Raw genomic sequence first — 27,215 nt, forward strand, 5'->3', positions numbered from 1 at the left:
AAAGTTGCTCCTACCCAGATATATAATTGAGTAACTATAGCAGGTCTATGTGATATATGCTGTTACTTCTCCCCCCAACATGATTATGCCCCCTTGCATCTTCTTCAGCACATAACCTTAATCCCACATGCAAAAGTTCTCTGTGTATGAATTCAAATGTGCAAATCTTAAACCTGTATACCTAGGAAATATCTCTTCTCAAAATCAGTGAATGAGGCAATGGCCTTGTGTCTAAAATATACCTATATTAACTACACACATACAAATAAACTATCAAATGAAATACACTAAGATGGAATGAAATCATATTGATACAGATACACTCCTTTTTTATAGGACTAGTCAATGTGGGAAGAAATTTTCACCTGTGTGGGAAAAGTTAGTCATAATCTACAGCAACAAATGCTGCTGTTATACCAAGCTGCATTCTCCTTAGATGGCCTATCTTCTTTCTTACAATAAGCCACAGAAAGGAGCCTTGGCAATATTAAGACTTAGGAAGATATATGAATATATTATGTGAATTCGAAAATAAGAAAAACAGAAAAGTGAAGAAATTGGAAATGTATGAATCAGTGGACACTAGCATCATTTTTAACATACTAAACAATACCATCACGTTTCTTCTTCTGAAAGAGATTTTAAAACTCTGCTTAGTACAATCTTCTCCATATTTAGAGCTTGTCTTCCTAATTTCTTTTATTATTTTTTAAAGATTTTATTTATTTGTCAGAAGGAGAGAGAGCACAAGCAGACAGAGTGGCAGGCAGAGCAGGCAGGGGGAGAAGCAGGCTACCTGCTGAGCAATGAGCCTGATGCGGGAGGCAATCCCAGGACCCTGGGATCATGAGCCAAGCAGATGGCAACTGCTTAACTGACTGAGCCACCCAGGCCTCCCAATAATTCTTTTTAAAATTTTATTTATTTTCTTATTTTAGAGAGTGATATCGATGGCCAAATGATGGAGAATCAAGAAGCTGAGCAGAAGAGAGACAAACAACTACTGGACCACAAGAGGGGAACTGGAGAGAGAAGTGATACCATAAGAGGAAACAATATTAGGGACTCCTGGGTGGCTCAGTTGGTTAAGCAGCTGCCTTCGGCTCAGGTCATGATCCCAGCATCCTGGGATCGAGTCCCACAGTGGGCTCCTTGCTCAGCGGGGAGCCTGCTTCTCCCTCTGCCTCTGCCAGCCATTCTTTCTGCCTGTGCTCCCTCTCTCCCTCTCTCTCTCTGATAAATAAATAAAATCTTTAAAAAAAAAAAAAAGAGGAAACAATATTAGAATAATTGGGATCCCAGAAGAAGGGAGGGCAGAAGGTGTATTGGAGTAAATTATAGTACAGAATTTCCGTAATATGTCAAAGGGAACAAGCCACAAAACCAAGGAGGCTCAGAGAACACCCCTCAAAATCAATAAAATAGAGGTCCACATCCTGTATTCTAACAGGAAATATTACAAGTCTTACTGACGAAGAGAAAAGTACTGAGAGCAGTTCAGGACAAGAGGACTGTAACATACAATGGTAGAAATATTAGATAGACAGCAGACTTATCCACAGACACCTGGCAGGCCAGAAAGGACCAGCATGATATATTCAGAGCACTACACTAGAAAAATATGCAGCCAAGAATACTATATCCAGCTAGGTTGTCATTGAAAATAGAAGGAGAGATAAAAAGCTTCCAGGACAAACAAAACTTAAAAGAATTGGTAAACACCAAATCAGCCCTACAGCAAATAGTGAAAGGGGTCCTCAAAGCAAAGAGAGGGCCTAAAAGTAATAGACCAGAAAAGAACAGAGACAGTATACAGTGACAGTCACCTTACAGCAATACAACAGCATTAAATTCATATCTTTCAATAGTTAGCCTGAATGTAAATGGGCTAAATGCACCAGTGAAAACACACAGGGTACCAGAATAGATTAAAAACAAACAAACAAACACCCATGATATGCTTTCTACAAGAAACTCATTTTAGACCCAAAGACACATCCAGATTTAAAGTGAGGGAGTAGAAAACAATTTACCATGCTAATGGACATCAAAAGAAAGATGGGTGGCAATCCTTACATCAGATCAAGTAGATTTTAAGCCAAAGACTATAATAAGACATGAGAAGGACACAATATCATTCGTAAAGGGTCTATCCAACAAGAAGATCTAACCATTTTAAATATTTATACCCGTAACATGAGAGCAGCCAATTAGATAAACCAATTAATAACAAAATCAAAGAAACACATCAATAATAATACAGTAATACTAGGGGGCTTTAACAATCCTTGCACTGAAATGGACACATCATCTAAGCAAAAGATTAACAAGGAAATAAAGGCTTTAAGTGACACACTGGACCAGATGGACATCCCAGATATATTCAGAACATTCCATCCCAAAGCAGCAGAATACACTTTCTTCCCTAGTACACATGGAACATTCTCCAAAATGAAACACATCCTAGGTCACAAATCACATCTCCACTGGTACCAAAAGTGAGGGATCATTCCCTGCATATTATCAGACCACAAAGCTCTGAAGCTAGAACTCAATCACAAAAGGAAAGTTGGAAGGAACTCAAATACATGGAGGCTAAAGAGCATCCTACTAAAGAATGAATGGGTCAACCAGGAAAGTAAAGAAGAACTGAGAAAATTCATGGAAACAAATGAAAATGGAAACAAAACTGTTCCAAATCTTTGGGACACAGCAAAGGCAGCCCTGAGAGGAAAGGATATAGCGATACAAGGCTTTCTCAAGAAACAAGAAAGGTCTCAAACACACAATCCAACCCTACACCTAAAGGACCTGGAGAAAGAAGAGCAAAGAAAGCCTAAACCCAGCAGGAGAAGAGAAACCATAAAGATCAGAGTAGGAATCAGTGAAATAGACACCAAAGGAACAGTAGAACAAATCAACAAAACTGGGAGATGGTTCTTTGAAAGAATTAGTAAGATTGATAAACTCCTGGTCAGAATAATCAAAAAGAAAAGAGAAAGAACCCACATTAATAAAATCATGAATGAAGGAGGAGAGATCACAACCAACACCAAGGATATACAAACAATTATAAGAACATATTATGAGCAACTATACACCAGCAAATCTGACAATCTGGCAGAAATGGATGCATTCCGAGAGATGTATCAACTACCAAACTGGAACCAGGAAGAAAGAGAAAACCTGAACAGACCCATAACCAGTCAGGAGATTGAAGCATCCATCAAAAAATCTCCCAAAAAACAAGAGCCCAGGGCCAGATGGCTTCCCAAAGAAATCCTACAAAGCACTAAAAGAAGTATTAACACCTATGCTCCTGAAACTGTTCCAAAAAATAGAATGGAAGGAAAACTTCCAGACTCATTTTATAAGACCAGCATTACCTTGATCCCAAAACCAAACAAAGATCCCCATCAAAAAGGAGAATTACAGGCCAATATCCTTGATGATCATAGACGCAAAAAATCTCGCCAAAATACTAGCCAATTGGCGTCAACAGTACATTAAAAGGATTATTCACCATGACCAAGTGGGATTTATTCCTGGGCTGCAAGGATGGTTCCACATCAGCAAATCAATCAATGTGATACAATACACTAATAAAAGAAAGAACAAGAACCACATGATTCTGTCAATAGATGCTGAAAAAGTTTTTGACAAAGTACAGCATCCTTTCTTGATCAAAACTCTTCACATTGTAGGGATAGAGGGGATATACTGCAATACCATCACAGCCATCTATGAAAAACCCACAGCAAATATTCTCATTAGGGAAAAACTGAGTTGTTTCCCTAAGGTCAGGAACACAGCTATTCAACACTATTGAGCCCTATTCAACAGCTATCACCACTGCTATTCCACATAGTACTAGAAGTCCTAGCTTTGGCAATCAGACAACACCAAGAGATAAAAGCCATCTGAATAGGAAAAGAAATCCAACTCCCATTCTTTGCCATGACACTTTGTGGAAAAAGCCAAAAGACACCACTCCAAAACTGTTAGAACTCATACAGGAATTCAGTCAAGTGTCAGAATGTAAAATCAATGCTCACATATCATTTGCATTTCTATACACCAACAGCAAGACAAAAGACAGTGAAATTAAGGAGCAAACCTATTTACAATTGCACCCAAAACCATAGGATACCTACAAATAAACCTACACGAAGATGCAAAGAAACTATACTCAGAAAACTATAAAGTACTCACAAAAGAAGTTGAGGAAGACACAAAGAAATGGAAAGGCATTCCATGTTCATGGACTGGAAGAACAGATATTGGGAAAAAGTCTATGCTACCCTAAGCAATCTACACATTTAATGCAATCCTTGTCAAAATACCATCCATTTTTTCAATGAAATGGAACAAATAATCCTAAAATTTATTTGGAACCAGAAAAGACTCCAAAGAGCCAGAAGAATGGTGAACAAGAAAACTAAACTTGGTGGCATCCCAACTCCAGACTTCAAGCTCTATTACAAAGCTGTCATCATCAAGACAGTATGGTACAGGCACAAAAACAGGCACCTAGATCAATAGAACAGAAGACAGAGCCCAGAACTAGATCCTCAACACTATGGTCAGCGAATCTTCAACAAAGCAGGATAGAATGTCCAATGGGAAAAAAGACAGTCTCTTCAACAAATGGAAAATTGGACAGCCACATACAGAAAAATGAAACTGGACCATTTCCTTACAGCACACACAAAAATAGACTCAAAATGGATGAAAGACCTCAATGTGAGACAGGAACTCATCAAAATCATTAAGGAGAACATGGGCAGCACCCTCTTCGACCTCAGCCACAGCAACTTCTTCCTAGAAACATCGCCAAAGGCAAGGGAGGCAAGGGTGAAAATGAACTATTGGAATTCATCAAGATCCAAAGCTGATGGACAGCACAGGAAGTGTCAACAGAACCAAAAGACTACTAACAGAATGGGAGAAGATATTTGCAAATGACATATCAGATAAAGGGTTAGTATGCAAAGTCTGTAAAGAATTATCAAACTCAACACCCAAAGAGCAAATAATCCAATCAAGAAATGGGCAGAAGACATAAACAGACATTTCTGCAAAGAAGACATCCAGATGGCCAACAGACACATGAAAAAAATCACTCAGCATCAGGGAAATACAAATCATAACCACAATGAGATACCACCTCACACCAGTCAGAATGGCTAAAATGAACAAGTCAGGCCATGACAGATGTTGGCGAGGATGCAGAGAAAGGGGAAACCTCCTACACTGCTGCTGGGAATGGAAGCTGGTGCAGCCACTCTGGAAAATAGCATGCAGGTTCCTCAAAAAGCTAAAAAGAGAGCTACCCTATCACCCAGCAATCGCACTACTGGGTATTTACCCTACAGATACAAATGTAGCGATCTGAAGGGGAAAGTGCCCCTGAATGTTTGTAGCAGCAATGTCCACAATAGCCAAACCATGGAAAGAACTTAGATGTCCATCAACAGATGAAGGGATAAAGAAGATGTGCTATATACATACATATATATATACACACACAACGGAATACTATGCAGTCATTAAAAGAAACCCAATCTTGCCATTTGCAATGATGTGGATGGAACTAGAGGATGTAATGCTGAGTGAAATCGGCCAATCAGAGAAAGACAATTATCATATGATCTCTCTGATATGAGGAATTTGAACAAGGCAAAGCAGGAGGTCTGGGGGGTAGGGAAGAAAATAATGAAACAAGATGGGATTGGGAGGGAGACAAACCATAAGAGACTCTTCATATCACAAAACAAACTAAGGGTTCCTGGGGGTAGGGAAAGGGTGGTTGGGTTATGGACACTGGGGAAGGTATGGGCAATGGTGAGTGATGTGAAATGTGTAATCCTGATGATTCACAGACCTGTATGCCTGGGGCAAATAATACATGATATGTTAATAAAAATAAGTTTTGAAAAAAATTTTAAAATAGTCCCTCTGCATGCACATTGACAAATAAATGGTCTGACTTAACCAGAAATAATGTAGAACTTCAATGGCCATGATGGGGAAGTTTTGATCATCCCAACCTTAATTTTCTCAAAGCTGAATTGGACAACCATGGCTCTAAAATGGGATGCGTATTTCAATCAGTATTTTGAAGCTTCCAAATGCTATCAAAACTAAAAACGCATCTCTCTGTATACAATTTGTAAACTAAATGAGATAATCATACACCTAGAGAGACAAAACAGCTTCTGAGTCCTCTTCGTCCCCTCCCTCACCTTCTTTGTCTACACAGCGGAGGCAACAACCTTGTGCTCAGGCCACACCATCAGGCCCCATCTGGCACCATCTCCCTCTGCTCTCTCTGCGCCCTCTCATCTCCCCTGATCCTACCCTCTGATCCCTTCACTAGCCCTGCTTTTCCCTCTGAAGCTCCCTCTGCTCCCCCCTTTCTCAAAACTGTTGAAATCGGCCCCTTTGGAGTTAAGATGTCTGAGGATCTAAATAGACTCCAGATTTCCAAGTTATCTCTTTTTATTTCTCTTACTACAGTTGACACCCAATGTTACATTCGTTTCAGGCTCACAATTAGTGATTATGGAAGTTTAAACGTTTAAATGTTATGCTATGTTCACAAGCAGACCTACCATCTATGCCATTCCATCACAACGATTACTGACTGTATTCCTTGCTCTCTGCTTTACGTTCCTGGGACTTACTCATTCCAGGGCTGGCGGCCTAGATCTCCCTCTTCCCTTGGCACATGTTGCCCACCACATGACAGGAAGTGGGCTGTGGGCTCTCCTTTGTTACAATTTGTAAATGATTGGCATCTCTGCTTCCCTCCTGAGAAGAAAGCATCCACCTGGGATAACTTCTGGCCTTAAAACGGACATAACAGCTCCGAAGAATAACCTCAGTTTGCTCAAACTCGCGTTAGGTATTTAGGTCACCTGATCTCAGAACAAGGACCACATCTGGATCCAAGTAGACTCAAGGCATCCTCAACTTCTCACAACCTAAAACGAAATGCCTATACCCAGGCTTTCCTAGACTAACCGGCTACTGTCAACAGTGGATTCCAAACTTCTCAGCCACGACAGGCTTTACTAAACACTGACAAACCAAACTCTATTAATCAGAAAAAGGGGATGACACAGCCTTTGAAACCTGAAACAGAAGTCGACCAACAGCCCCTTCCCTCGGGCTTCCTCACGATCAACTTCCCTTTTCCCTCTCTCTGTGTGACAGGGAAGGGAATGCCCTTGGAGTGCTCACCCCAGGACACAGGGAGCACCATCACCCCGTAGCTATTGGCGTCAACAGGTAGATGCTGTGGCTGGGGGATACGCCCCCGACCTCAGAGCCACCCTGCCCCCGCCCTCTGGGATGAGGCCACTGAAGAACTCGTCACAGCATCCCCTTTCGCCATCCCCATGCCCCATGTAGTAGAAGCCATTCTGAATTCGCCTCACACTCAGCATTTTCCAGCCGGTCACCTCACCTCCTATGAAATCCTCCTGCTTACCACTCCAACAGAACTCCTTCTGGTTCCAACAGCCTCACCCCTGCCACCCTTCTGCCCCCCTTCACATATGAAACCCCCCACAGCTGCTTCGCACTGACAGATCACCTGCTGACTCCCTGTGACAACCTGCAGCAAACTGCTCTAACCGATGCAGACTTTTCATGCTCTTCTGATGATTCCTCTTCAAAGGAGGAAAATGACAAATATCATGACAGGTATGCTACTGCAACTCCCTTTGAACACACTGAGGCAGCACCTTTCCCTCTGGCTGCTTCAGGCCAGCAGGATGAGTTACACGCCCTTACTCCAGCTTCTACTTTAGCCAGCAGCACGACCACAAACATGGATGCGGATACTCGGTATGTGCTTTGGGCAGCTCGCTCATGGTTCTGGAATATGGAAGCAATGCGGTTTCCTTCCCTACAAGGAGGATGAGATGGAAAATGGTGCCCATGTTCAAAACGCATCAGATGCCACACCTCTGCCTGCAGATCTGGTCATTATTAAGGTCCCAGGGATATTCTGCACTTGGATCCCGGGAAGCCAAAGGAAACCCCCTCGCTGATATTCTGTCCAAAAAAGCTTCTCAAAAGGAGATCAATATCCAGACCTCTGTCATGTTCAGGAGGGATGTCCCACCGCTGAGAAGTTGGAATAATTGACCAGACATGGCCAACAATGGGGCCCAGACAAGGAGAAACAATGTTGCAAATCTAATGACACCTGGATAAAAAGAGATATTTTAGGCTTGGAGCAAAGAACAATCTGGCCCTGCCCAATGCTCTAAAATTCCCACTCCTGACAACTGTGCCAGCAGCAAACAATTGCTCTGCTGACAACTTGAGAGCATTCATGAACCACTATGGATGGGGAAATGTTACAACGCCTGCAAAAATGGCATACCAGGCTTGTCTCACTTGTCCAAAATACAATCCTGGGAAACAAGTCCATACCTCCCCTGGGCATTTTAAACCACTCAATGAACCACCAGACATTTGGCAACTGGATTTCATGCAATTTCCTCATCTCATGGATATAAGTAGGTGTTAGTCAATGTGCCTATAGGTCTTCTCACTGGACAAAAGCTTTCCCTTGGAGAAAGCCCAATGACACTTCTGCAGCTAAAATCCTGTTAGAAAAAATTACCCTTCCCAGGGAAACCCTCTTAAACTATACACAGTGACCAGAAAACCCATTCTACCATGCAGGCATTTCGCCAGTTTGTGATGTTTCCCTAGTTTTACAACAATGTCATTGTACATTACTGTCCTCTGTCTTCAAAGTTAGTCTCACAAAATGACCGCAATACTGGGGACTCACCTGGAAAAAACAACTACCTGGGTCAAAGGGATTGCCGTCACTCCTAAATCTAAAGCCCACCCCTTTTTGGAAACCAGTCTCTCCCCCTGGGAGATAGAAACTGGACACTGTGCATTCGACCTCTGCCTCTTTGGACCCACAGCTGGAAAAGGGGATATATTTCAATAAAGCAAAGATCGAGTTGCCTCTCTTCACCCTAACCATGCTGCAGCAGAGCAGACTTTTCCCAGTGCACTCCCAGGGACACTAACCGTGACCGTCACACCTTGCAACCTGGACATTCTGTTGGGAAAGACACCAACACAAAGATTCTCTCCAGCCTCCCCTGAGAGGCCCCTCTCCCATACTGCTAACTAAACCTTGCACTGCCAAACCCCAGGGAATGGATTCTTGGGTCCCCAGGACACCTTTAAAGAAGGCACCAAAGCCTGACTTGACCTGTACATCATCTGGTCACAAGAAGGTTATTACAGCACCAACTGAAATACAAAACATCTGAGGAGACCCCTTTCCCCACATGTCCCGACAAGGCCTGCATTCCTCTCCTCACTATTTCTCCTTCTCCATATCCTGTGCAAAGAATATGCCACTTTCTGCATCTCCCAGTCTCTTCCAAAAGGAGGAAACTTGTTTGGATTATCACCTTTCCAGAAAAAACTCACTTTGATCTTGTGAGCATTTCTAGATGTTTAGAAGGTTCAGAGTTCAAAAGTCGTTCCTTTACCTCTACTACTAACTGAATCCTGATTCGAATCCAAATGCATGGTTTCTGAAGTTACAACATAACAGATCACTTTTGATAACACATAGAGTTCTAAACAGTTCTTTTGAAAAATCAATACTGTTTGGAAATGTCCTGAAAGTATTCCTATTCTTGCAACATGTTCTCCAATGAATGCTTCACGTTTTTCAGTGTACTCTATGTCCCCAAACGTGCTCCCTGATTTCAGTCAGTGCGCTTTCCCAGTATTTCACTATTTCGCTCATAGCCACTCATGGAGGACACTTCCAGGAGACATACAGGACTCTGGGTGGGCCTTCATAGGGAGAAAATCTTCCTCCTTCAGCCCAAACGAGTGCCAATAAATATTTTCAGCTGGCTCCTTTCATATATAGGGTCCTGGTATAGAACCAACATATGGTTTGGAATTGTCACCTTGCTTTGGTTCTGCACTTGCTGTCTCTCAAATCCCAAGAACCAGTGAGGGGATGCGGGCTCACTGTCTCAATCTTGAGCAGATACCGACTTTACATGGGGAGCTGGTGAGACTTTCTCCCTTCTAACCCTCCCTGCTCCTCAGCGGTCACCTGAGTAGTTTAGAGCTGTCATGCACATACCCTCCAACATGAGACAGGCCAACCAGAGAAGGCTTTGCTAGCACTGAAACACAATACCACTAAATACAAAAAACTTGACTGTTGACTTAAAATTCTTCCAGGGAAATTTCCCTAACGTTTTAATTTACATTACTATTAACTCACATACACTGTTCTATTCATTTCAGGTGTAAAATCGTGACTCAGCACTTCCATGCAACACCTGGCGCCCAGAACAAGAGTAAGGCTCAATCCCCATCACCTGTTGAACCCATGCCCCCAAACACCACCCCTCTGATTACCAGCAAGTTGTTCTCTAGCTAAGAGTTGTTTCTTGGTTTGCCTCTTTTCCTTCTCTTTTATGTTTTATATCATATAAAGCAAAGATCGAGTTGCCTCTGTTCAACCTAACCACACTGCAGTAGAGCAGACTTTTCCCAGTGCAACTCCCATGTTTCATACCATAAATTCCACAAATGAGTGAAATCGTATAGTACCTGTCTTTCTCTGGCTGACTTATTTCGTTCATCAAGGCAAATCTTGGTCAGAACGAGCAAAGTCATAAGGGGAACGTCACAGCAGAGGGAAGAGGCTTTGGTAGGGGGTGTTCTGACACACTACCACTCCATATAAACGGGGGAACCAAAAGCAGGACATGGACTTGACCCTGCACATGGGTACTACACTATTCTAGCCAGCAGAACTCTATTCTCATCTCTCTATCCAACCCCCGACCTCCTCCAACAGGACGCACCCATGAGAAGCCATAATGATTTGAACTACCAGATGCCTCCAATGCACTTCTGGTTCTTAACAGCCTTTCAAATTTTCCTTTCTCTGACAACAGTGAACCTCTCCCAAGTCCCCCAATGTGCCAAAGGTTTAGTCGCAGCTTCTTTGGCCTACATTCAGCTTTCCTTCCTTCTCCACAAACCCAACATTTGCTGGTAATTCTAACCTTGAAGGTTAGAAACTGGACGGCACATTGTTTTTACCTGGGGCTCTGATTCCAGCAGTAATCGGCAATGGGTCCCAACTGCATTCTTCTAGGGCGCCCCGAGAGTCAGCAGTTGGGGTTTTCACTCACAACCACATGCTGCTCCTGTTCCTCTTAATTCGAGTCCGGATTTCTCCCCAGAAACAAGCCTGCATCTGCAACAAACCAACCGCGGCATCTGCGGAATGGCGTCGCACGACCCCTCTAGCCAGGGTCAAGCCTGAGTCAAATAGGTCTTATTCAAACACCCTCGAGGAAAACGAGGACCAAACTGTGGCAACAACACCAAAATGCAACAAGGAGGCGGCTCACCTACCAGCATGTCTCGGGAAGCCGCCCAGAGCCCCCTCCTCAGCTCTCAGCCCACAAGCGCACTCCAGCCATCGCACCACAGGAGGCACCAAGCTGCTGCAAAGTCCCGAGGGTCTCTCCGGGGCAGCGTCAGAACTTGCTGTAAACGCAGCCCTGAGGGTCTGAGGGTCTGAGGGTCCTCAGCTGGCGGCACAAACCCTTCCTGCCCTGAAACCCAGCGTCAGATGACGTCATGGCGCGCCGCCTACGCCCTAAGGCTGCTGAGCACAGGAGCAAACAGCCCCGCTGGCTGGAGGCATGCGCGCGCCCTCTGCCGGCTGCCCTGGGAATCTCCGCAATGCTCTAAGGGGACGATGAGGGGGTTAAGGGGACTGGGGGCGCTGGGGGACTAATGGGGTGCGGGGGTGTGGCGCTGCTCTGGGGGAGGCACTGAGGCTGCTCTGGTCCCAGGAAGCCTGTCCCTACACTGGGACAGGCCTTTACGACAGCACCTCAGATCCAAAAATTGATTGCTTCTCCTCTCAGTCTGAGTGATGAGTGGAGCCAAATTTGACAATGTCATTACATAAATTGGAGTGCTTGCCCTGCTCCCTTCAAAAACACAGAATGCAGGGCACCTGGGTAGCTCAGTTGATTGGGCAAATGCCTTCAGCTCAGGTCATGATCCTGGAGTCCCGGGATCAAGTCCTGCATCGGGCTCCCAGCTCCGAGCTCCGAGGGAAGTCGGCTTCTACCTCCGATCTTCTCCCCTCTCATGCTCTCACTCTCTCTCAAATAAATAAGTCAAGCCTTGAAAACAAATCAAAATACACACTATGGAAGTACAAATGTAAAGGAACAGACACCTGTGTTTACCCACCAAAATGTTCCTACGACATAAGTCACTGACACCCGTTACACTCGTTGAGCTTTTCTTTCCTTCTTCCTTTTAGGAATAATTTCCGCTCCGGTCACGATATATGAAAGTCCACTGATACAAGACATCATTTAGCACCCAGATCTTCATTGCGAGAGTTTATTTTCGACCATGCCAATAAAATGTTTGGTGACACATAGGTGACAGAGTCAAAATGCAATCCTAGGGGGACCTACAGATGTGTTATGAATTTTCTGCATATCTCTTTAGATCCTATTTTCAATGAAAGGGACTTTAGACATGGTAGATGGATGAAATCCTTTCCACCAGTGTGGTAAGGAACCAATTTTACCTTCGACTACTAACTGCCATCTCTTCACAAGCAGGAGGAGGCTTGGTGAAGTAGAAGTTTCTGCTTGGATGTAAGAGAAGGTTGCATGGCTTGAAACTGTCCACCTCACATCCCACGTCAGGATGGGCAGGCAACCTGACGATAGCAACCCTGCATCCTGCTGCACATTGCCAGCTCCAGAGGGAGAACATGGACCTTATTCTCAAATACCCTGGGTTAAGATCAGCTGTGCCTCTGTGCCAGTTCCAGACTGCAGGACTGGGGCCTGGTTTTGGAACATGAGCTAGGCCCCGCTGGTGCAGGAGGAACGCAGCAGGGACAGGGCAGGGAGGGAGATGGCTCGGGGTCACTTCCCCACAGGGCAAGCACTAGAAACTACCTGCCAAAGAGCAGCATCCTCTCCCTCAAGCCTGATCTCTCCCTGACAGATCCTGAGGCTGGGCCCCACATCCCCAGGCCGAATGACGGGGACTCATCTTCCCAAGTGCAATGGCCCTCGGAGGGAGATCAGAGCCCTGGACTCAGAGAACTCTGATGCCCACGATTCCTGCCTTTTCTTGCCCCAAGACTCAAAGCCCCTCCTCCGTGGGCCATGATTCTCCTTCCGCACTCCGGGGCCACGTTCCACCTATCTTCCTTGCAATTCCCCCTTGTCCCTTCCTCTCTCTATCCCTGTCACCTCTGGCTCTTCCTCTCCCACTCTCAGACTCTTGGTGCTGCCACACTGTCTGGGTGTGGTCCAGGAGTCCTTGAGAGAGAAGCTGATGAACCAATGACTTAAATTAATAAGTTTCATGGAGTTCCCACACAGATCAAGCGTGAGAATCAGTTGGACATCTTCCCATTTATGTATATAATGTAAGCCCCACACTGACACCCAGTGAGGTTACAGAGATAAGTGGCCTTTCTAGAGATGTTTTAGGTCTCATACCTTCTCCATTACTATGGGATGATTTGAAAACCACAAATCTTTCTATCCAAAGGTGAATACCCAGGACTGAAGAATATTTTAATGCCACATATGCAGTATCATTTTCACACAGATCAGACCGATTTTTCTTTGAGATTCCCTTTTAGAGTTGTGTTCAAAAAGCTATTCAATTTGCAAATATATGTGGAAACCCTACTTATCCTTTCTTGATTAATCTAGCACATTTGCAATGATGATCAAAGGACAAACATTGTGGGTTTCATTCTTCTGAAACATATTGAGACTTCCTTTATTCCCAATTTATAGTTCTATTTAAATTCAATTCCTTCTTTGCTATAGACTAATATCCAGGCAATCCAGGACTCCAGAATGGGGCCCATGGCCCTCGGAGGGCCAGGACATAAGGGAAGGTAGAGCAAGACCTTCGTTTATACTCACACCACCTCCTACTAACCAGAGGGGATCAGGAGAGATGGTGGACCTAAGGAACCTCAGACACCTGAAGGGTGGAAGTCTGCAGCCATGATGGATATTGGGAAACCTTGGGGAGCAGAAAAAGAGGAAGGGACACAGAAAGTGGGAACAGGGGAGGCAGGGTTGGATGCCAGTGAGTCTAGGACTGGATACAAAGATAAGGACTGGGCATGAGTTGAGGGTGAGCATATAGTCAATAAGTACCCTTATGGACAAAATGGGAGTCAAAGAAGAACCTTCAAGGGGTAGGATATTTGAATTCAATAACAGAACCACTGATAACAATATTACAATAAATGTCTCCTTCCAGCCTGAGTGTTCCACTTTGAGTGACAAGCTGAATAATCTCGCTATTCTCTAGGTCATTCTACTGCCTTGCATGTGGAAGGGTCTTTGGTGATGACACACACACATTCTAGATTAGAAAACTACATTATGATAGAATCCATAATGTTATATATGTTTTGCCTTAACATAAAACAGCTGTAATAGCTTTTTGTGATTTCTATATGGTTGTGTATTACTCAATTTCTGTAACATACATACATTCTATCATTTAAATAAAACAATAGGAGAGAATAGGTGTCAATTACTAGTAAGTAATGGTAGGACTAATTATGCAACATTATGCATTAAAAAACAAAAAGCAATGATTACTAATAAACTTTTCAGTGTATAATAGGTTTAGACTTACCAACAAAATGAAATAGGAAAGACAGGGATGAACATTTCCATACATACAAACAGTTTGCCAACTACTTTCCTTTCTTACAATTCTTTAATGCCACTAGAGTTCACATATAATAGTTTCTGGAATACAACAGAGGGATTCAACACTTCCATGCATTGTCCAGGGCTCATCAGGACAAGCAGTTCCTTCATCCCCATCACCTATTTCTCCCATGCTGCCAACCATCACTTTGTTGTCTGTCATGAACAGTCTGGATAAAAGACCTCAGACTGAGGCAGGAATCCATCTAAATCCTAGAGGAGAATAGAGGCAGCAACCTCTTTGACCTCAGCCACAGCAACTCCTTGCTAGACACAATCCAAAGGCAAGGGAAACAAAAGTGAAAATGAACTCTTGGGACTTTCTCAAGATCAAAAGCTTCTGCACAGCAAAGGAAACCATCAACAAAACAAAGGGCAACCCACAGAATGGGAGAAGCTATTTGCAAATGACACTACAGACAAAGGGCTGAAGTCCGAGGTCTACAAAGAACTTCTCAAGCTCAACACCCAAAAGACAAATAATCGAGTCAAAGAATGGCAGAAGATGTGACCAGACACCTCTGCAAAAAAGACATAAAAATCACCAACAGACACATGGAAAAATGTTCATCATCATTAGCCATCAGGGAGAGTCAAATCAAAACCACATTGAGATACCACCTTCTACCAGGTAGAATGGCAAAAATTGACAAGGCAAAAAACAACCAGTGGTGGAGAAGTTGGGAGAAAGGAGAGCCCTCTCACACTGTTGGTGGGAATGCAAGTTGGTGCAGCCACTGTGGAAAACAGTGTAGACGTATCTCAAAAAATGAAAAATAGAGGGTAAGATATTTCACACCAGAGCTGAACCTGTTCCAAAAATTACATGTGGCCAAGGGATTCATTGTGGCTGGCTCACTTGTTCTCAGGATCCCTTGTTTTTCCCTTCTTCCCCTTCAACTTCTTCAGAACTAATAGCACAATCAAATATTTCAAATTTAGAAAGACATTCCAAGACTGGAAGAATGCAGAGTGAGTTCAATGAGTTTCAGGCTGGAGGAAAAAGATAGGACCATGAGGTGGCATTAACTTGAAATCCCCTTTCCTGGGGGAGTGACAGGTTTGCAATAGGGGGAACCCATCACAGTATTAATCCTTTCAAGACTGGGGACATTGAACAGGGTTCACATGTGCCTAAGTAATGCCTTTCTGCAGCCTGACTGGGGGCGGGGGGGCAGCGGACTCTGCACCAAGGATTTAGAAATCTAACAGCTGTTCAGGGACTTTTAGAGCTGAAGAGTTCATCTTGATTACTTAATTGACTCACTGACTTTAGTTATGATAAGAAAATGAGGGTCAGTTTCACGACCTATGGAATTCAGGCAGGCAGTCAATACTTAAACATCTGCTCTCCAGGGTTATGTTCTTAAAAGACTGGATGTGTAGAAAACAAATCTGTCTTAGGCACCAGCAAGAGGTCTTTAACTCATGGGTTGCAGCTGCCAGTACACAGGGGCCATCTCTGGCTCACTGATATCACAGAACAGAAACAGAATCTGTCACCATGAAGATGTAATATATTTCATCATGAAGGTTTTCTTTCCAAACAAAGTTCAAAAAGTATTCAAACTCTTAATTCATTTGATTGTGCTTTGTAGCAAGTGAAAAAAAATTTTTAAAGGAAAGAATATTTACTTTAACACTCCCCTCACTGAAGTAGACAGATCATCCAAGCAAAAGATCAACAAGGAAATAAAGGCCTTAAATGACACACTGGACCAGATGGACATCACAGATAAATTCAGAACATTTCATCCCAAAGCAACAGAATACACATTCTTCTCTAGTATACATGGAGCATTCTCCAGAATAGATCACATCCTGGGTTCTAAAGCAGGACTCAACCAGTATCAAAAGATTGGGATCATTCCCTGCATATTTTCAGACTACAATGCTTTGAAGCTAGAACTCAATCACAAAAGGAAAGTTGGAAGGAACTCAAATACATGGAGACTAAACAGCATCCTTCTACAGAATGAATGGGTCAACCAGGAAATTAAAGAAGAATTGAAAAAATTCATGGAAACAAATGATAATGAAAACACAACCGTTCAAAATCTGTGGGACACAACAAAGGCAGTCCTGAGAGGAAAATATATAGCGGTACAAGCCTTTTTCAGGAAACAAGAAAGGTCTCAGGTACACAACCTAACCCTACACCTAAAGCATCTGGAGAAAGAACAAGAAAGAAAGCCTAAACCCAGCAGGAGAAGAGAAATCATAAAGATCAGAGCAGAAATCAATGAAATAGAAACCAAAAAATCAATGGAACAAATCAACGAAACTAGGAGCTGGTTCTTTGAAAGAATTAATAAGATTGATAAACCCCTGGCCAGACTTATCACAAAGAAAAGAGAAAGGACCCAATTAATAAAATCATGAATGAAAGAGGAGAGATCACAACTAACACCAAAGAAATACAGACAATTATAAGAACATACTATGAGCAACTCTACGCCAACAAATTTGACAATCTGAAAGAAATGGATGCATTCCTAGAGACATATAAACAACCATAACTGAACCAGGAAGCAATAGAAAGCCTGAACAGACCCATAACCAGTAAGGAGATTGAAACATTCATCAAAAATCTCCAAACAGGGAGCCTGGGGGGCTCAGTGGTTAAGCCACTGCCTTCGGCTCGTGTCATGATCTCGGGGTCCTGGGATCGAGTCCAGCGTCGGGCTCTCTGCTCAGCAGGGAGCCTGCTTCTGCCTCTCTCTCTCTCTGCCTGCTTCTCTGCCTACTTGTGATTTCTCTCTGTCAAATAAATAAATAAAATCTTAAAAAAAATAAAATAATAAATAAATAAATAAAATAAAATCCCTTCCTATAAAAAAAAAAAAATCTCCAAACAAACGAAAGCCCAGGACCAGATGGCTTCCCAGGGGAATTCTACCAAACGTTTAAAGAAGAACTAACTCCTATTCTCCTGAAACTGTTCCAAAAAATAGAAATGGAAGGAAAACTTCCAAACTCATTTTATGAGGTCAGCATCACCTTGATCCCAAAACCAGACAAGGATCCCATCAAAAAAGAGAACTACACACCAATATGCTTGATGAATACAGATGGGAAAATTCTCACCAAAATATAGCCAATAGGATCCAACAGTACATTAAAAGGATTATTCACCATGACCAAGTGGGATTTATTCCAGGGCTGCAAGGTTGGTTCAACATCCGCGAATCAATCAATGTGATACAACACATTAATAAAAGAAAGAACAAGAACCATACCTTCCTGATCAAAACTCTTCAAAGTGTAGGGATAGAGGGTACATACCTCAATATTCTCAAAGCCATCTATGAAAAACCCACCGCAAATATCATTCTCAATGGAGAAAAATGAAAAGCTTTTCCACTAAGGTTAGGAGCACAGCAGGGATAGCCACTGTCACCACTGCTATTCAACATAGTACTAGAAGGCCTACCCTCAGCAATCAGACAATGAAAGGAAATTAAAGGCATCCAAATCAGCAAAGAAGAAATCAAACTATCACTCTTTGCAGATGATCTGATACTATATGTGGAAAACGCAAAAGACTCCACTCCAAAACTGCTAGAACTTGTACAGGAATTCAGTAAAGTGTCAGGATATAAAAACAATGCACAGAAATCAGTTGCATTTCTCTACACCAACAACAAGACAGAAGAAAGAGAAATTAAGGAGGCAATCCCATTTACAGTTGCACCCAAAACCTTAAGATACCTAGGAATAAACCTAATAAAGAGGCTAAGAATCTATACTCAGAAAACTATAACGTACTCACGAAAGAAACTGAAGAAGACACAAAGAAATGGAAAAATGTTCCATGCTCCTGCATTGGAGGAATAAATATTGTGAAAATATCTATGCTACCGAAAGCAAACCACACATTTAATGCAATTCCTATCAAAATACCACCCTTTTTTTTTTCAAAGAAATGGAACAAATAATCCTAAAATTTATGAGGAACCAGAAAAGGCCTCGAATATCCAAAGGAATATTGAAAAAGAAAGCCAAAGTTGGTGGCATCACAATTCCGGACTTCAAGCCCTATTACAAAGCTGTCATCATCAAGACAGCATAGTACTGGTACAAAAACAGACACATAGATCGATGGGACAGAATAGAAAGCCCAGAAACAGACCCTCAACTCTACGGTCCACTAATCTTCGACAAAGCAGGAAAGAATGTCCAATGGAAAAAAGACAGCCTCTTCAATAAACGGTGTCAGGAACATTGGACAGCCACATGCAGAAAAATGAAATTGGACCAATCCTTACACCACACACGAAAATAGACTCAAAGTGGATGAAGGACCTCAATGTGAGAAAAGACTCCATCAAAACCCTTGAGGAGAACACAGGCAGGAAGCTCTTGGACCTCAGCTGCAAAAACATCTTCCTAGGAACATTGCCAAAGGCAAGGGAAGCAAGGGCAAAAAGGAACTATTGGGATTTGATCAAGATCAAAAGCTTTTGCACAGCAAAGGAAACAGTTAACGAAATCAAAAGACAACTGACAGAATGGGAGAAGAGATTTGCAAATGACATATCAGATAAAGGACTAGTGTGCAAAATCTATAAAGAACGTAGCAAACTCAACACCCAAAGAACAAAAAATCCAATCAAGAAATGGGCAGGAGGGTGCCTGGGTGGCTCAGTTGGTTGAGCAACTGCCTTAGGCTCAGGTCAACCATCAGGCTCCCAGCTCCATGGGGAGTCTGCTTCTCCCTCTGACCTTCTCGCCTCTCATGCTCTCTCTCACTGTCTCTCTCTCAAATAAATAAATAAAATCTTTAAAAAAAAGTTTATTAAAAAAAAGAAATAGGCAGAAGACATGAACACACATTTCTGCAAAGACAACATGCAGATGGCCATCCAGACGGCCAACAAGACACTTGAAAAAGTGCTCCATATCACTCGGCATCAGGGAAATACAAATCAAAACCACAATGAGATATCACCTCACACCAGTCAGAATGGCTAAAATTAACAAGTCAGGAAATGACAGATGCTGTCGAGGGTGTGGAGAAAAGGGAACCCTCCTACACTGTTGGTGGGAATGAAAGCTGGTGCAACCACTCTGGAAAACAGCATGGAGGTTCCTCAAAGTGTTGAAAATAGAACTACTCTAAGACCCAGCAATTGCACTACTGGGTATTTACCCTAAAGATACAAATGTAGTGATCCGAAGGGTCACGTGCACCCAAATGTTTATAGCAGAAATGTCTACAATAGCCAAACTACGGAAAGAATTTAGATGTCCATCAACAGATGAATGGATAAAGAAGATGTGGTATATATACACAATGGAATACTATGCAGCCATCAAAAGAAATGAAACCTTGCCATTTGAGACGACGTGGATGGAACTAGCGGGTATCATGCTTAGCGAAATAAGTCAAGCGGAGAAAGTCAACTATCTTATGATCTCCCTGATATGAGGAGGTTGAGATGCAACATGGGGGCTTAAAGGGGTAGGAGAAGAATGAATGAAACAAGATGGTATTGGGAGGGAGACAAGCCCTAAGTGACTCTTAATCTCAAAAAACAAACTGAAGGTTGCTGGGGGGAAGCGGGTTAGGAGAAGGGGGGTGGGGTTATGGACATTGGGGAGGGTATGTGCTATGGTGAGTGCTGTGAAGTGTGTAAACCTGGTGTTTCCCAGACCTGTACCCCTGGGGATAAAAATATATGTTTATTAAAATTTTTTTAAAAATTAAAAAAGAAAAAAGAAAAAGAAAGAAGGAGATAAGAGGGGCACCTGGGTGGATCAGGTCTTGATCTCAGGATCCTGGGATCGAGTCCCACGTTGGGGTCCCCACTCAGTGTTCAGTCACCTTGTCCCTCTGCCTCTCCCTCCTCACCACTGTACTTGCATAAAATCGTTAAAAAGAAAACAGAAAAGGAGATGGGTAAAAGGTACGTTTTGAAGATATTATTGATGAGTTTCCTTCCAATGAAGACTGGAAAGGATAAATAAAACAATTCCTGTTGTCCTTGTAAATTTAACTCTAAAAGAATAAAAGGTTTATGGTATCAGGGACCTGTCAAGTTAACCCTTGGTTTCCAACTACTGTAACAATGTTGGAAAAAATAAACACTGAAAAGTAACAAAGGCATGTTCCAGTGGAGGAAAGTCTGTGCTTTTACCTGGGGCACTGGTTCTAGCAGAACTCAGAGAGGGGAACGCCAGCTCCTCCTTCTACAAGGTCCTGAAAGTCAGCTATAAAATCTATAAAGTACTCACAAAAGAAATTGAGGAAGACACAAAGAAATGGAAGAATGTTCCATGCTCCTGGATTGGAGGAATAAATATTGTGCAAATATCTATGCTGCCGAAAGCAAACGACACATTCCTGCATTCCTGTCCCAACGCAATGTAGCTCCAGTTCCTCTGAAGCTGAGTCACGGCTTCTTCCCAGAAACAAGTCAGGATCGGTAACAAAGCACCCGCAGCATTTCTGATGTGGTGTCCCCTGACCTCTCAAACCAGAGACCCCTGGGTAAAATAGGGCTTGTGCAAATGCCCTCAGGGAAAAGGAGGACCAAACCATGGGAAGAGCCCCAGTATGGAAGCGCCGGCATTTCTCACCTACCAGCACGTCCTGGGGAAGCTCCCAGAGCCCCCTCCTCAGCACTCAGCCAACAAGGCAGTTTCTCTGTCACACCTCAGGAGGCAACAAGTTGCTGCAAAGCCCCCAGGTCTCCCCAGGGGTCGGGGGAACTGGCTGGAAATACAGCTCTGACTCTCTATCCTGGGGCAGTGAGAGTGGAGCTGGATCCCTGGGTGGCTACAGCAGCCCTTCCTGCAGAGGCCCCTTGGGTCAGAGAAGCCGATGGCGCGCCCTCTGCTGGCCATGGCTGCGCACACAGAGAAACCGCCCCCTTCCTGTTGCAGGTGCGCGGGCTCCCTCTGCTGGCCACCCTGGGAATCCCTGCAATGCTCCTATTATGGCGTTTCAGTAGGAGGGACAGAGGGTGCTCTATCTCCCCTGACAGGTCCTGAGGCTTGGCCCCACAACTCCATGCAAAAAGAGCTGCGCTCATCTTCCCAAGTGAAAAGGCCTCTGCAGAGCTCAGCCACTGAGAGGTCGGAGCTGTGGGCTCAGGGGAATCTGATGCCCGGGAATCCCGCCTTCTCTAGCCCGAATGCTCAGAGCACCTACCTACACCTCCTCCACCCAGGTCCTTTCTCCACCTCCACACAACTAGGCCACCAACCGCTGTTCAACCTTGAAACTCTTCTTTGTCTCTGCTTCTGTCTACCCTATCTCCTTGCTTCCTCTCCCTTGCTAGCACTTGCACAATTCCCCCTACCATTCACTGAGTGTCTCATCCTGACAGTCTTTTTTTTAAAAATATTTTATTTACTTATTTGACAGACAGAGAGCACAAGCAGGCAGAGAGGCAGGCAGAGAGAGGAGGAAGCAGGCTCCCTGCCAAGCACAGAGCCTGATGTGGGGCTCGATCCCAGGACCCTCGGACCATGACCTGAGCTGAAAGCAGAGGCTTAACCCACTGAGCCACCCAGGCACCCTCCTGACAGTCTCTTGATCACTCCCCAGACCCTCAGGCCTCCCACTCTGTGCAGCTCTGTCTGGGAACACCACAGGGAACCACCTCTCCTGTCAACCCCTCTCTCCTGCCCTCCTTTGGCCTAGGCCCTGTCACAGGACGTGACAATCCCATTGACGAAGGCTGCTCAGGCTGACCCTGACTGCCGCAGTGCAGTTACCAGCCCCTCCTGGGCAGTTCAGTGTGTGAACAGACTGAACTTGATCCTTCGGTGGCCCTGCCATGACCCCAAAGCTGCTGGAGGATGGCTGCGTCCATGACCTGGGAAGAAGGAGGGCTTTGCAGAATCCAGCAGCTCTGCGGCCGAAGGGATTGGCAAAAAGGGCCTAAAAGGGGACAGAAGCATACCCCCAGCTCCTCCTGCTGCTGAGGAAGGGATGGGTCTCCTGACAGTGACCTCTGCCCTGCCCACCCCTCCACAGGGAGACTGTGGGAGCATTGTGGGGCATCATGGGTCTCACCAAGATAACTGCCACCATCAGCTCCCCTCAAGCACCCCTGTGGTTGGGGAGCAGCAGAGAAGGTGAAATCACTGCACAAAACCCGGATTAATGCTGGGCCTTCTCACCAGGCTCTCAGGGCCTCTCCAGACACCTCATTCTCTGCTCACTGTCACAGCAGACCACGGCCTGGGGACTGGCAGCTGTCTTGCCGATCACTACCTCCTCCCAAACTAGCAGGTGCCATGTGCTCAAGGGGATCTGTCACCAGAGTTAAGACAAGCACCAGTGGATCTAAATTCAAGCTGGGCCCCCTCCCCAGAAGGATTCCTGGGGTCCTTTGCAGTAGAGGTACCACGAAGCGTAGTCTTGTTCTATTCTCTGTCACCACCACTGCTGCCAGGGTGTAAGCTGTGCTTGAAGGCATGACCCTGTGCACTCGAAGGAGAGGGACTGTAGGTCCTCCTGAAGGCAGACGCTGACACAGACAGAACCATGAATGGTTTATTGGGGGGATACCAGGAGAGACGAAGCACAGGGGAGAGGATGGGCAGGGAAAGCACTCAGACCACCAGGCAGAAAACATTCATATTTTTACTAAATAGAAACTCATTGGAGCCTGGTTGTTGGAGGTCAAGGAGGTCTTCAAATTAGAAAATGATTAGCCTGTAAGGCAAAAGGATTTGGGTTAGTACACTAGGACCTTAGATTTTCCCAAATGCTCTTTGCCTCCCATAGTGTATCTGAGGTCTTGGATGAACACTTGCATGTGTGGCCGCCTCTGTGAGTCTATTTGTAAAAGACAATAATTGTCTTTGCATCTCACATATAAAGCTCTGATTGTACCCGTTCTCCTAACTACCGTTTACTTCATTGTGGCTGTGACCTGACATTTAATAGAAAAAGGGGGCTCTCTGCCTTGTCTTTGAAATGAGAATGGCCACTACCTGGGCTGAGGTGATACACTCTTAGTGCATTTTGTGGACTTAAGTGAACATCTTTTGACGCTCCTCTGCATGGAGCAATTTTCATTTAAACAGAATAGTGAATGGTCAGCGCCCATGTATTATGCATATTACTTGCTTTAGGGAAAGGATTAGAGGGAGAAAGGGCAAGATGTGAGCCAAGAGGGAAAGGGGAGAAGGTGAGGGAGACAGAGAATCCCAGAGAGGCTCCACACTCAGCACCCAGCCGTCTGGGGGCTCAATCTCAGAACCTCGAGATCATGACGTAAGCAGGATTCAAGATTCTACGGCTTCACCGACTGAGCTGCCCAGGGGCCCCTGCAGTTCTTTATGGACTTCAACTCCTATTGCTCTAGTGACCTCAGAATCCATGATGCTCCCCCTTCCACAGATTAAAAAAAAAATGTTGAGGTCCTGAGAAGGCCACACTGAGATTTGGTTTTGGGACGGAGAAATCTGGAACACAGGCAAATCTGCAGGACACTGGGACTGAAGTCCCGGGGCAGGTGCCCAGCTGCAGGCAGGGTGGTGACATAGATACAGAGGCCTGGTGACAGGGCTCTAGCTAGGGTGGCTCCTGGTCAACCCTGACTCCCCCATGAACAGTCTGACTCTGGCTGACGAGGCGAGGGCAGCCCACTTTCGCCAGACCTCGGTCCCGTCTTCCCTTTTTCTCAAACCCCACACGCCGCAGATGAAGCGAGAGGTGTTTCATCCCTCCCAGAACAACAACGGCGGATGCTGGACACGCACGACGGGAAGAGCCAGACGTCTGCCATTGTGCAGCAGAGACACTTCCTGCCCAACAATGGCACCTGCCCACTGCTCAGTGTGTGCAAATAGCCAGGCACACACATGTGTGTGCTGAGGAACTTCAGAATCTTCAAAGCCCCCCCGAGCCTGGTTTCCCCTTGAATGTCAAGCCCTGAGCACAAACTCTGCCTTTCCTCCACTGTCATAACTGCAAGGTGATGATCTGGAAACAGAGACGCCTGTACTCTCCGCATGAAGACTTACCACTTTGAGCAGGAAAGGACACCACCCACGACCCCAGGATATTCCCAACACACACAGGTCAGGACACTGTGAGGCCCAGAGAGGAACAGGGCTCCAGAAATGTGTACAACCAAAAACACCCCTGTACTTACTTGGTTCTCCTCTGGGACCTTCTTGGGCACAGCGCTGCTATTGTCCCGTGGAGCTCCACGGGCTTCTGAGTGGAAAGGAAGCCCTAGAAGGGACGGAGGTGGATTCAGAAGGGCGAGGGCCACGCAGGATTCAAGCCAACCCTCTCCCCCTGCGCCAGCCTATTCCACGCTCTCCCTCTGGAAGGTCCTTCCTGTTTCTCACGGGACTCCCCTGACCCCTGTGGATGAAGGAGGGAACAGCCCCTCACCCTAACACGTATGACCACTCTGCCTGGGAACAGATGTTTCCAGAACTAATCTATTACGCTGGACAACTGGGGCCTCCACACGAGGGTGATGTGAAGGTTGTGCTTCATGCAGCCCAGAGCACAAAACCTCGTGTCTGCGCAGTGCCCCTGGGCAACGCGTCTGTGTCTCTCCTCTGCGAAATGTCACCTTTCTTCTCCATGGCAGACACCTGCTGCCCAGTTCAGGGCGGTGGACCAGACAGTCCATGAGATGGACGACCACACAAAGTGGAGGAATGTGACCATGCCCTCACTCGGGCTTATCTTTGCTTTGGTAAGCCTTGTGGTACCACCTCTCCATCCTCTCCACCGACAGAAGTGGCTATAAACTGTGAATGTGCTTTATGACTCACATCAATTCAGATCATCTCACCGTGTGGTGGAGGAACGAGGTGGGGCTGAGGCCCCCAGATCCCCCAGTGTGGAGGTGGAGGAGGAGGAGGAAAGCCTGGTATATTCCGCCCCACGTGGTAGGGCATACGGAGGGGCCCTGGGCAATGAGGAATCACTCTCACACCTGTACCGACCTGCAGAACAGACAAGAAAATGTCTTAGTGAAACAGACAAAAGTTGCAACACCAAGAGAAGAAACCAAAGCACAGAGCTCTCAGCACCCGGCTTCTTCCGGAGAGCTGCATCTGCTGCCAAACTGACAAGCCCCTCCCAGCTGGTGCCAGTATAAAGACGGGGGGGAGGGCAGTGGCTGTCACAGGAATAGGCTGTCACCAAACATCACTGCCCTGGTCTGCCCACGTTCACCAGCAAGTAGTCGTGTCTTAAAGATGAAAAAGGATCATTGCAAACTAGTCAAGCAGCACATTCCAGACACGGGGGCATCCGCATCCAGGACAACACTTCATCTTTCCTCCTCGGTCCCCGGAGAAGATTCTGGTAGGTCAGAATAGAGGGAATGGGACGAAACTGAATGCCCTTTCTCCACAAAGTTCCTGAGCCACTCCAGGGGAATCGTGCGCTTGAGAGTCCCCAACTCTCCCCATGCTGCCTCGCCTCCTGACAAAGGGTTCTCTACTCTCTACAGTTTCTGGCCATGGACAAAGACCCCTGGGGAATTAGGGGCTTGTGGTCTGACAGAGGCCCTGGAAAAGCATCTTCCGAGGAGCATGATACCAATAACCCTTCTTTACACTCAGCAGCTGTGTTTGTCTTAAATTTCATTTGGAAATTTCAACCCACTGAGTTCCAGAGTCATTTTGTCCAATGGGAAATGAAGATGGGAGGGCCAAATAAGAGAATTCACAGAAATGTGTATGCTTCCCGATGGAAAACTCCACACGTATGATGAGAACAGAAACCAGCTCTTAGGAAAGTTAGGACCAAAGGACCTGCTCCTGGAAGCCCAGCTCAAGGGCGGGGAGGCAGTGGTCAGTGCAGGTCATCACTGACGTCCCCCAGTAGGACGTGTGCGCGGGCTGCGACTCCCACAGTGCGCCTGAGAGCTCTGATACTTCAAAATACTTGTAGAAAGGGTGTGAGTAGCTGGTTCGGCATAGCATGTTTGTCAGAGAGGTAAAACAGGGATAACTCGTGAATCTTGCTGTGAGAACGTTCTAGACTGCAAAGGAGACAGTATAAAATTCAGAGAGATTTTCCTCAGGCTCCATTATTGAGGATTACCGGACCCATCGAACCCCGGCATGAGCACAACACCAGCTGAACATGAAGGAAACCTAAAGGAAATCGGGCCGGCCAGAGGACTTCACTGGGGAGGGAGCGGTCCTCCTCCCCCACTTACTTCCCAGGGGTACACTGGCAGGCAGGGGTGCACACACATCACAGGAATCCTCCCCAACACCAAGTTGCAAGACGGCAGCACCCGTGCCAGAACGGCTACCCGCCCCCTGCGTCTCACCTACAGCCTGGGGTGAACAGAGGCCGTGGGGACAACTGCTGTCACCGCATGTTAATATAGGTCTGCACCTCGACACAGACAAGGAGTCTGCCGCCAAGGATAATCCACTTAGGAA

At 45.3% G+C, this 27,215-nt stretch overlaps 1 protein-coding gene across 5 annotated transcripts in view; it reads right to left on the reverse strand.

Annotated features, from left to right (window-relative positions):
• LOC309855024 (uncharacterized protein) overlaps window positions 1-27,215 on the reverse strand; it is a 74,634-nt gene that overhangs the window by 30,531 nt on the left and 16,888 nt on the right. For 3 of the 5 annotated variants that reach the window (XM_082714835.1, XM_082714834.1, XM_082714837.1), the window contains 2 exons: window positions 25,604-25,757; window positions 24,944-25,026 (listed from right to left, as the gene is read on the reverse strand). In XM_082714835.1, the coding sequence (XP_082570961.1) occupies window positions 24,944-25,026; window positions 25,604-25,757 (237 nt within the window). Of the gene's footprint in view, window positions 1-12,209; window positions 12,231-23,320; window positions 23,497-24,943; window positions 25,027-25,603; window positions 25,758-27,215 lie in introns of those variants that run through there. The other 2 variants (XM_082714838.1, XM_082714836.1) reach the window with 2 other exon arrangements.

This window comes from Mustela nivalis (genome assembly GCF_964662115.1).
Source record: "Mustela nivalis genome assembly, chromosome: 19".
Classification (NCBI taxonomy): Eukaryota; Metazoa; Chordata; class Mammalia; order Carnivora; family Mustelidae; genus Mustela; species Mustela nivalis.